We start from the raw sequence: 12,418 nt of genomic DNA, 5'->3' as shown, positions 1-12,418 counted from the left end.
CATCCTACAAAGTTGATGGTCCAGGCTGGAAACCATCAGCCGAAGCACACTGAGGTGAGGACTGCAAATTACCAAACAATATCATCCATTGCAAATGCAAAGCCCACTTGACTAACATCCAGTTCACAGATATTGAAAAAACATGCACAACCATAACAGATCGCCTTAAAAAACCTCAACCTTTTTCATTCAAAATTAAAACAATGTTAGAGATTTATCATATAGCACAAATGTATATAACCTAAGCAGTTCAAAAAATACAAGACAGTATTGAATCTGAGTGGATCCTTGATTTTAGAAGAAATAAGATTTGCATTCAGAAATTAAATTCTGTGAGCTGCCTCACAATCCATTTCACAATTCCTCTTCCTTACAATCTACTGCTTTTCAGGCATGTGCTTATGCAATTATGCTCAAGCAGCTCTGCCCAGGAAAAGGCAGATTTGCTGAGGCTCTCATGAGATTGTGAAATAAAACATGTCTTACACTGCAGTCCACAAATAATACACTTTCCTGACCCTAATTCCTGAAAAATATCCTCATTGTGTACAAGCCACTTGAAGTGAATGAATAAACAGCACTATTTTTAGCAAAAAAAAAATTAAAAAATAGAGAAATACATATTGTGATGTATCATCAGTACTTGGATACATAGATAACAGCCATCAAAACCAGAATTTAGTCAGAAGCAAGCAGAACAAAAAGGTGTTAAAGTCAAAAAATCAGATTTACAGGGTGAAGTGTTGGCCCTTATTCTTCAGGCATATTCACACAGAAAACAGATCTAAAATGAAGTTTTAAGACAAAACCAAAAATCAAATTGATGAAAACCATGGGTGGGATTGTCAGGAAGCAACAGAGGCACAATGAAGCAGAATGGACTATTTGGAGGTATTCAATTACCTATTTTTTACTAGGAAACTTTCTAGTATGAACTTTCAGTGAAAGATAACAGATTTCAGCTGTGTTTAAAATAACTTAAATCAACAAAACTGTAGCAAAGACATGTAATTAAATATCTACAGCACAGACTGTACTCCTGAGAACAAAACACAAGAAGATGCCACAAACTTCATGAAGCTAAGAGGAGAATGGATGAAGAAAAATACATTGTATGACAGAAAGCACTACTCTCAGCAGAATAGAAAAAAAAATCAAAAGGATACCTGGGAGCGGGGGAGAATTAATAATCTCAGTCTTTAAATCAGCATCAGCTTGAGCTGAGGCATTAAAAAAAGAAAGAATTAACATGTAGCTCTGCACACAAGTTGATAGTTCAGGGAAGAAAACAGAAGGGGGAAATGGCTCCAGAATTATAAAGCAAACTATAGCAACAACACACAGGACAGAGACAGATCATGCCAAGTTGGAAAGGCATAGTTTCAGAATGAGACAAAGGGTGAAAAGTTGCAAGAGGAATGTAATAATAAGTAAAAAAATAAAAAAACAGTAACAGCAAACATTAAGTACCCAACCTATAGCCTAGATGGTAGCAACACTAAAATTTAAATATGTCTAACTGCAGACAGCGTTGTTATTGAGAACAGTCACGGTAAGTATTAGGCTTAAACTGCGCATCTCAAATGCTGTGTGAAATATTGAGAGCTATACAACACTCAGTTATAATGTGTATTTTCTGAACAGTATTGCATCTTTTTAAATAAATAAATAAATAAATAAACAAAAACAAATCTCAGTACTTTATCATACTGGCCTTTCACTTACTACTTTTGTGCATTGATCTTTCTCCTTTGGTATATCATACGGGCTAAGACTGATATGGGCTAAATAGCTCTTTTGCTATTTTGGACGCTGCTATCATTACATCCATTCAAGTAGAATGAAATATGCCAGAAAGGGCCTCTGGAAATCATATGGTCCAACATCTGCTCAAAGCAATAACATCTTAGACCTTGCTGCTCAGTGCCTTTCCCAGACAAGTTTTGAATGCTCCAAGTGTGGAAAATTACACAACCTCTGGGCAAACTCTGCCTCACCACCCTCACAGTAGATTTTTTTTTATTTTTAAGATCTAACTGGAATTTCCCCATGCTGCAGCTTCTGTCTATTGCTTCTCATCTGAGAAGAGCCTGGTTCCACCTCTCATAGCCTGTTAGGCAGAAGCACTCTCCTCTTGAGGCTGAACAACCCCAGTTCCTCTCAGCCTTCCCCCGGGCACCGTGTGCTCCAGGCCCTGACCACTGTGGTGGCCCTCACATTCTACTCGGAGCAGGGAGCTCAAGGCTGGGCCTTCTCAACAAGAGCACCACAAACCAACCAGCCAAAAGACAAACTCATTTCATCTCTTTACAAATCTCTTCCCTTCAGAGCAGTAGAAAGTGAAGCCATAGGCAGATCTCTTTGCTCACAACAAAGCCTCTCCTCAAGACCTAGGACCAAAAAGAGCCGCACTTTGGACATAACCTACATTATTAGGAACAAGAAGTCATCCGAGACTGCTGGAATGGAACAAAAACATAGGACAAAATCCAAAACTTTAACTGTGCTTTCAATATATACATATATACAATGTGATTTATTCTCCCATATGTAATGCAGTTTTTCTGCACAGCCATGAGCACAGTCTTGTAACTACAGGCTTCATGAAGTGAAAATAGCTTTGAAATTTTCTCAGGTGTACTTCATTGAATGTTTGGAGCACGTACCAAAGAGTTAGATCTATAATCTGCAAATGTAGCTCAAATATGTATGCCTGTCTTGCTCCAGGTAAAGATCCAATAACTCTGCTTTTGTTTTCATGAGTCCTGGGGAGCAATGTGTTCGTCTTACAGAGTTAAGCTATAAGAGAAAATGCAAAATGGGGAAAAAGTAATATGGCTCAATCCACCCCAAATCAGGCCCATGAGGCGTAAGAAACTCATGTTAAGAACACGGTGTGAGAAAGCTGTTCAGGGAACTGTTATAGAGGTTAACAGTTATCTGTGGTAACCATCAGTTACCAAAACTGACAGTAAAGGAATAGTATTGCTGATAGTAAAGGAATAAAAATGATCACAAGTATCATGACTGAAAGGACAGCCAAACAGGATTATAACCCCATGACTAAGACTAATTTCTAATGATACAATAAACCTCTTAGAAATATTATCCCAAGTTATTTAACCTGTCAGCTAAAGCAGAATTTTTAGTGTGTTAGTAGTTTAAGAGATTAAACAAACTCTACTGAAGAATTAATGTTTGTTTGTTTTTAATTAGTAGTTAGATAACATCTTCCAAAAATTGTGCTCGGAAAATATTTGTCTAGTATGTTTTCAGAAAATCCTACAATACTCACAAAGTTAGCACTAGGCCTAAAAAAAAGGACAAACAGGACGACCACATAATTATAAAGCAGCTACTCTGGTACTAGTTTGGGGGACCACGTGAGAAAGGTGCTGAAAAGATGCTGAATTTAAGTGACAACTTAAAAATGCATAAATATTTAAAACCATAAAAAGGCTGCAAGTACGACTACAAAAAAATTACTTCACAGACACAACACATGCTGACTTGGCAGAACACGGCACTATTACAGCAGCACTATATACCAGTAAAGCATACGTTAAATGGTCAAGGACAGCCTACCTGAGGAACGAAGTAGCTCTCAATGTGGAAACAGCATTATCAGCTAAAAGGAAACTGCAAAGACCCATTCCAGATGCAATACTGTACAAATACTAGAGTTTAAATCTAACAAATAACATTTCAGCAAAACCATACTGCTCTTGCTTTTATTTCAAAAGGATGAAAAGATAAAATATTGAAAAAAGGAAAAAATATTGAAAAAAAATGTCACTGTAGAAACAGTGAGGTGAAACATTTCCACACATTTGACTTAAATGAAACAGCTGAACACTCTTAAATTCAGGATTTGATTTCAAGTGTATGAACTGCATTTCAACACAACGTTGTCTTATTGCTGCTTACTGGGAGGTGTAATACAAGCTTGTCTTCTTTTGTATGGAAACCCCTCAATTCTCAAAATACACCCTGTTGTCTGACCCCCATGATGTACAGCAGAGAGGGAAAGAATTCCTTCCAGGAAACGCGCTTGCTAGGGTGATGCAGAAGTTCAAACTACAGCTATCATACACAGGAATGTGAAATTACAAAAACTTTTTTTTTTTTTTTTCCCTAATTCACTGAAAATGAATCATACTGGTCCAACGAAAAAAAAAACAAAAACAACCCTGGGTCTCATCCCAGTTAGACAAGCCTGATCTTCAGTTATCTATTAAAAGAGAAACAGAGAAAGAAAGAAATCTACCATCTCTCTAGAACGTTTCAAGAGACAAAAAAAAGACAATCTTGGCTTTCTTCTTTAAAGAAAAAAAGCTTAAAAAATACCCTGCATAGTAAAATAAATTAGACTGAAGCTAAAAAGGACATGGGCACCAGAACAGAAGACAGAATTCCTAGGACACCATTTAACACTTTTTAAAAAACGTTGTTACATTAGAACTTCTAGTGTTTTAATCATTATTATTTAGATGAAAAAAAAAAAAAAAAAAAAAAGACAGCCACTAAATCATCTGTCAAAGCTTTTAATACTTCAGGAAATAAACTAATAAAACAAGAAACAGAGCAGTTAGATTAAGCAATAAAACTAGAGCTCTTTTTTTTTTCCTTTACACCTATATATAATTATGTGTTGCTAACTGTTATCAAATTATGTATGTTCTGCAGACTAACTCTGATTTAAATTTCAGGCTTAGAAGAGTGGGATGGTAAAACTACAGCTAAGTATCTTAACTCTTCTGTTTAAATTTACTTATCAAACCTCACTAGCTTGAAGTATGCAGCAGATACCTAGAATCTGCATTTGTAACACTATTATTTCATCATATACTATGAGCTACCAATTTACTAAAAATCAAAAATGACAGAAAACCTTAATTCTAGGTATACTGTTAGCATGTGTGACAAATTAATAGGTGTATTGCATAAATGCTATGCCAGATAGAAAAAATATTTAGAGCCCAGGTGTAATTGAAGGAGTTCTTACATTTCTTGTATGTAGTTTTTGACAAAATAAGTCATTTTCTTCACTTGGGAAGAAGCAGGAGAAATTCATTACCTGTAACACGTATTTCACATCCTCTTTTAATTATTATTTTTTTTTAATATATATATATATATAGTTTGTTTTGTTTTAACATATAAAAATTGTAGTGTAATATGCCATCATGGATGAAAAGAAATCAACTTCTCTCTCAGATACACATATTTCTAGTTGGTAGTTTAAACCACAGATGTGAAAACCTCATGAAATATATAATAACAAAACAAAGACCATGTGTTACACAGTAACAGCGATTTCACCTACCATGTACTTACTTTGGAATACAGCTTTATAGATTAAGCAGTTTACAATAAGCGTTTGATACTCTGACAAGTTGCAAAGCATTCTGTTCTTGTTACGTATCCCTTTGCAGATAGCAAGCCTATATTAATCAACGTGCTTTGCATAACAAAAATACTCACCATCCATCAACAATTTATTAAAAACATATAACAAAAATAAGCTGCATCCTTCTTAAATAGTCCTCATTCCTATCTACTTAAATACTAAAATTCAGTTAAAGAAAACATAAATATCAACCAAGTATTTCTTACAAAATCTTTCAAAAACTGAAGACAAAGGGTACCAAAAGATATCATAATGCCAAATTTCAATAATCACTTCAATAATATATATATTGAATATATATATATTCAATGTGTACATTGAATATATATATATTCAATAATTATTTCAATATCTTAGCACACTGCCTGAATATCACATATAATTAATAAAATGTATCACTTTATTATGACTTAAAGTCATAATCATGTCATGCTAATTATGATCATGTGAGTAAATAAAATGAGTCTCTTTTCAACCTTTTTATCTTCCTCTCAGATGAAATGTAATTTATATTTAAATATAAAAACTTCAGGATAATTGACGTATTACTGACCATTGACAATGATTTCCATGATTCTCTTGAGACATGGAAAAAGATGACTATGAAAACTAGAATACAGTAAACACAATTGAAATGAGTAACATACAACAAGATAATTTATATAATTGGAAAGCTGCTTCTTTTTAATACATAAACAGTAGTTCAATATATTAAGAAACTACACTATTTGAAATAGATTATTTTTCAAATAATTAAAACATTACTGAAATGTGAAACTGCATACTTTAACTCTTACAGTTAAGAAAATCTTTTATGAAAATGTTATTCTAGATATACATTAAATTGTACAAATGTACACACACAGTAGTTGTATAAAACCACAGAAAGATAATTCATTATATACCTGGATTTTTATGTTACTCAGACTTTAAAAATGAAACAATTTTTAGGGCCCACAATAGAAACTCCCAATAAGTTTTTTTTTTAAAAAAAAGTCATGCTGACTTCAGAATGTTCAAAATTCTGATGACTATTCCACCATAATAACAGTAATAATAGTAATAGTTTTAGTTATGTTCTCACATTCTCAACAAGCCTTCCTATTCAAGACTTACTCAGTGTTTAAGGAAGTCAAACGTAGTTAGGCCTGAAGATAGGTTATTTCAGCTAACGGGTTACTACCAATGCTCATCTGAACAAAAATCACAAAAGCCTGAAAACAAAGACTGTTGCATTGAACTACTAAAACAACATCGAAGACAAACATATTTTATTAATACAGCAAGCAGTTAGAAAGCAAGCAAAGTGAAAACTTATGAATTCATCAGGTTTTAAGCAAAAAAGGATAATAAATTAAGTCAATCTCCATGCTGTTTCATTGGTTGTTATGCGCTGAATAACAGATCACATTGCCTGTGCCAAAATTAAGAATGTAACATGGTTTTACAGAACTATCTCCACTATTTGTATTGAATTGATACTTCCAAGTACTTAATTTTTATCCTGGATGAAAGAAATTGCCTTAGAAAGAGCAACAAAATTGGCATTTGTAGTGAGAACATTTAGTTTTTTAAGTACAAAAAGAGTTGGTGGTGCACAGACACAGTCATACTCTACATGCTGCTACCACGGAGAATAAATAAATACATTAAAGAACTGAGGTTACAGAGTTTAAGGCTGGTGAACACTGTATTAACAGAATGCTGCTTCAGCTGAGATGAGCTTCTGAGACAAAAAGCCAGAAAATACATGCCAGTAGTTTGCCAATTGTCAGTATATACCAATTAAAACAAAATGACAATCCAAGACATAAGTGTTTTCAAAAAGATCTCATAAAAGATAAGGAGTCTAAGTTAGATCATTAAAATCAATTACTACATAAATAAGCTCTCCTGGGCTTTAATTCTGTTTTAAAAGGTATCTAATAGGACCTCTTTAAAAAAACTGTTCAACAGTTACTTGTTATATGAAAACATCATTGTCTTAAGTTCAGGAAGGAAGACTGCTATACCTCATACTCTATCAAATAATTTTACTGAAATCAACGTTATTACAACTGTAATAAATATATATTTTTAAAAACATGTAATGTACAATTTTATTTACATGCAAGTCCATTAAAGGAATAACCTCCAGAAGGGAACAGTCTTGAAATAGGCCTATTTAAAACAGAAAATCCACTACTTTATTGGAGGTGATGATGTGTTTTAGAAGGGCAAGTAACAGATTTTTATAACTGACTGCAACTGTGTTATCGGCTACTGGAAATAGTGAAAGAATTCCACGAGTCTGTATTGCCTCCCCACCTATGTCTTCGCTGCAGAGGTGGCCTTTGTGTGTGTTTGTGAGGAGGTGCAACTGAATTCATGACAATAGGTATGGATATTTGATATTCGTATCGTTCCAACATCTGAGCAATCTTCTCACGAGTGACCCCATGTTTATTCCTCCTACAAAAATAAAAAAATAAATTGTCTGGTATGTTTATGTTTACAGTCTTTAAGAAAAAAGAATAATTTCACATTTTTTCTTCTTGCTTTTCATATCTATAAAAACCAGTTGTATTTTCCTGCATTACTTAGCAGTAAGCTTTAGATAACTGAAAAACATACATTCAACTAATTCAAGAGATTGCATACATTTTTAAACTAAAATGCTGTGACATTTGAAATTTCAATTTCATTACATTGTATTCTCATTCTCCTAATATTCAACTTGTATTAAGGTTTTTTTAACAACTCAACACTGAATATATTAAATAACAGAAAACAATTACAGCCTTTCTTCATATAGAAATGTGATGTTTGTTATTCACCAGGACAACATACATAAATAATCCTAGAAAGACTTAGTTTTGTTTATTCATTGATTTTTACATGATATACTAGCTAATAAGTAGAGGGAATAATGTGTTATAGACTATTACTTATGAAAGCAATGTTCAAACTAACAAAAAGAAATGGAACTACATGGTATCAAGACTTGATGACAGAGTATTTCTCATCAATAAATCTCTATATAAAATGAGGAAAAATTTTAGTTTTGAACTAGCACTGCATGCTCATGATACTTTATCTAGTAGTTTTTACCAATACTTGAGAAAAAATTAGAAATATACTCAAAAAAGACAGATAAGGAAGGGAAGAACAGCCAAAAAAGTTGTAATTGGAGTGTTTAGTGAACAGCTGCTGCTTTCAGTGAGAACTTGGCCTATTAAGAACCTGAGACATGAGATACTACATTGCGATGCATCTATCTCCTCAGTATCTATGGAATAGCACCTTAAAATCTGCCTTAGCAGAATTTCAGTCCCTGCTAAAAAGAAAACCATGAGGCTCAAGCACAAACTAAATGTCAGAGAATTACCAGCACTGTAACAGAATTGAATCTAAAAGAATAGATACCAAATGTAAATGGAATCTTTTTATAATGTAGACAAGGATTTACCATAACCCAGTATATTCTTATCACCAAGAAACCTTGTTGAAGCTGAAAAATTTCCAAGTCATACCACTTGGGTATCTTTGTGCTTTCTGACAGGGACAGAGGCGTGAGTCCCCTTAATAAATTTTCTAAATTCTATAAGGGAAAAATCAGCAGGGGGGACAAATAGGATATGCCAGAAAAAGGGTAGTCTATAGAGAAATATTTAAAAAAAATCTAGTTTGTGCATATTGTTGCAACAATAGAGTACTTATCAAGTTCACAAAAGCTCAAAGCATTCCATAGGTAGAACACTAGTTTCATATTTAGACTGGAAGAAGAATCAGGTATCTCAGAGGTACTCAGAATTAAGCAGAGTATTTCCCTCACAGATGTTTTTTCCAGATGGGACAAAAGCTACAGTGACCACCACAAGAGGCTCACCACTTAAAAGTTATTAGTTTTCACATCCTGCTAAAGACGTCCAGGATCAGCAGCATGTTAAACCCATCAGCTAACAAGTCTTAACAATTTTGATTTTATTCACAAATATGAACAAGGCTAAAAGCACAGGAAAAAGCCAACCCCGAGAAATACAGGGATTCTATAAAGCACTTGACTTGCACAATAAAGAAATTGAAAAGACGAAGTCTAAATCCTTTTATGCCACCCAGTGCAAGTACCAAGTTATATAAGATTCTCTCTATCTCAGTACAGCTAGGAAAAGAAAACAACTCACGTGCAAATGGCATAAAGTGCACATTCACCCAAAATTGAATGGACTTGAATGAGCAAGTAGTTTTTCTTAAAGAAAAAGGCAGGACAATACAATCACCAGCAGCAGAATCCCATCAAGCACAGGAATTACATATTTTTTTTTTTAAATGAATCCGTTGTATAGGGTAATTTAATACTAGGATGTCACAGAATCGTAGACTCATCCTGACTGTAAAAAAACCTCTAAGACCATCAAGTCCAACCATTCACCTAGCACTGCCAAGTCTACCACTAAACCACATCCCAAAGGAAACATCCTCTTTGGGCATGTCTTCATTCATCTTTTGGCAGCTTGGTTATACTGAAGGAACATAAAGCTATCTCATCCTTAAACAATAAGATATACCAGCTAAACCTCCTAACAGACAGTTACACTTGGAAAGCTTTTGTTTTTTTTTGCTTGGAGCAACAAAGAAGCTGTCAGTGTTAAAAGCTTCTAATACTCGAAGAACTTTGCCATGTAGAGCAAACCAATGTATTAGCAAAATAATCCTACATAGGCATTACTACTTTAAACAATCAGTGTGAGTTCAATGCAGTCAATGCCAAACTAAAGTTTGACAATCATACTGAAGGAAAATGGGGTACATTAAACATGTTGCATATCACTTCTGTGTATATACAGACAGCAGGTAAATTTTAATTAAAGAAAACACCACCTGTCCCAAAATACTGATTACACAAGATAATTATTTCCCAAAAGTCCAAACCAAATGCATTTATATTTAATATTCTGTTTCCTAACTGACCAGCTACTCAGAAAGTATACAAGCATGAAACAGGGTAACATTTCATCCAACACTCATTAAACATGCCAAAAACATTTCTCTTCAACCAATCATTTTGCCACTTATTTGTTCTGACCCGCAGTTTCCAAGATATCCTAAAAATTGTATCTGAAAGTATAAAACCCTTTATATGAAAGGTCTAAATGCTATGCAAGATACCTCAAGCACTACTGCAAGACATACATGTGAAATCAAGATGTTTTCACAAGTTACATGCACAAAACTAAACTAAAAGCAAAATCACACATGAGCGAGTCTAAAGGCAATTTGTACCTCATTGGCATGCTGGAAGAAAAAAAAAAGGCTTCTGAAAGCTCTTTCACACTAAAACATCTGTCATGTTCTTGACGTCAGGAATTCACCATTCAGCCAGCATTGACCTCGTCTCTTTTCCTTTCAATAAGGCTTTACACAGATTTCTAAACACTAAGTGCTAAGGCAGACACAACTCTCTAAAAATGGCATCTAGAAACGCACCAGACTGCTAGAAAGTCACCATATTATAGCACTGGATTGAAGTTAAACATAAAATTCAGACACGTGAAAACATGCATTTTCTGGAAAAACTGAGTCTTTCTCAAGCAAAGGAGATCTCACACTGAACATCTTAGAACTGATTATTAAGACAGCTTCCTGCCTAACATACCAGTTCCACACTGTAACTAGAAAAACTTAACAAAACTCATCCAACAGAGAGAGAACTCCATCTCTAAGAATAAATTAGTGGTAGCTTAGGAGCAAAAGATGAAAACTTTAAAAGATTTTTAGAGAATGCAGAATAAAGTTTAAGTAGGTAATATACGTATTATACAAACTTACTTGGTAGTTTGTAGGGGGCTATTTTACAACACTGAAACAATGATAAAAGCCAAGTCAGTTGGAAGCACGTAAAACTACAATCAGCAAAAGAACTCCTTGGGATCAACCGTGAAAGCATTCAAGCACTGCATTTCAAACAGTGAAATTTCCCTAAGTGGGGTTGGGACCTCACGGATTCCTAAAAGCATATACACCTGAACCAAAAGATTAACCAGGAATAATAACCAGCTTTCCAGATTCTCTCACAACGCTCAAGACCAATGACTGATGTCCAACAGTACTCTACAGAAGAACCTCTGAAGACTGGAAACAGTTTCACAAAATCCTGCAATAGAACCATCTAAAACACAAACTTTCCTTTTAACCTTCACTGATTAGGAATGGACTACTATTCACTGATACTAAGACATCCAAAAAAGTAGACCATAACAAGACACTTACGCACTTTTAATACAATGCATAATTTTATTTTATCTTCTATTTCTTGTCTTCAGTATTTTTTAACAACAAATTTATCAGGATAACTTAAATCATTCAATACAACAGAAGCACTTACAACAATGCTCAATCTCTTTTTCCACCCACATGCAACAAAGTTTTAGCATTAACTGCTTTGGGCCAACAAGACAGGACCTTTTCTGATATCCGTAACACTTCTATTTGAAAGTACATCTCAAAATGCGTACTTAAATAAAATATATTTTATACTAGTAGTTACACATTTGAAAAAAATAAGATACTGGATAAAAAAATAAACCCCTTACATATATATTTACATGGGCAAATCTGTTTGTCTGTGTCTCTATATATATACAAGTACAATGATCTCTGTAATATAAACCTTACTTTTCTAATTCTTCAGGATCAAACTTCCACCAAGTATCAGGCTCATGGAACTCCACTCTGTATCCCTTTTCTAGAGCCTGCAGCAAGCAAAGAAAAACATTTCATATGAGTATCACAATTATATAAAATATGAATAGTAATGACTCTAATAGGTTTGTAGACCAGTATAATAAATGGATATCATTTGGATATAAACAGATATAACAAACGCTACAGTAGTAGCGCACTAAATTTCACTTGCCCCCAAACCTGTCTTAGCTTTCACTCCACACTAAGCAGATTCTATCAAGTCTGTCCTAAAATTGTTCTGGACTATTGCCACACCAGTTACTGATTGTATCAATAAGCCTTCTC

The 12,418-nt window shown here is 34.1% G+C and overlaps 1 protein-coding gene across 5 annotated transcripts in view; it reads right to left on the bottom strand.

Annotated features, from left to right (window-relative positions):
• The window catches only part of N4BP2L2 (NEDD4 binding protein 2 like 2), a 59,561-nt gene that overhangs the window by 30,735 nt on the left and 16,408 nt on the right, over nt 1-12,418 (bottom strand). For 4 of the 5 annotated variants that reach the window (XR_004750369.1, XM_035324809.1, XM_035324817.1 and 1 more), the window contains exons 5-6: nt 12,065-12,141; nt 7,718-7,861 (exon numbers count right to left, since the gene is read on the bottom strand). Coding sequence is in view for 4 of the 5 variants with exons in the window: in XM_035324809.1 (XP_035180700.1) it covers nt 7,718-7,861; nt 12,065-12,141 (221 nt within the window). In the remaining variant the exon portion in view is untranslated. The remainder of the gene's footprint in view (nt 1-7,717; nt 7,862-12,064; nt 12,142-12,418) is intronic. The other variant, XM_035324827.1, reaches the window with a different exon arrangement.

The sequence above is a fragment of the Oxyura jamaicensis genome, chromosome 1 (assembly GCF_011077185.1).
Source record: "Oxyura jamaicensis isolate SHBP4307 breed ruddy duck chromosome 1, BPBGC_Ojam_1.0, whole genome shotgun sequence".
In the NCBI taxonomy this organism is placed as follows: domain Eukaryota; kingdom Metazoa; phylum Chordata; class Aves; order Anseriformes; family Anatidae; genus Oxyura; species Oxyura jamaicensis.
This window is presented reverse-complemented; position numbering and strand designations above follow the sequence as displayed.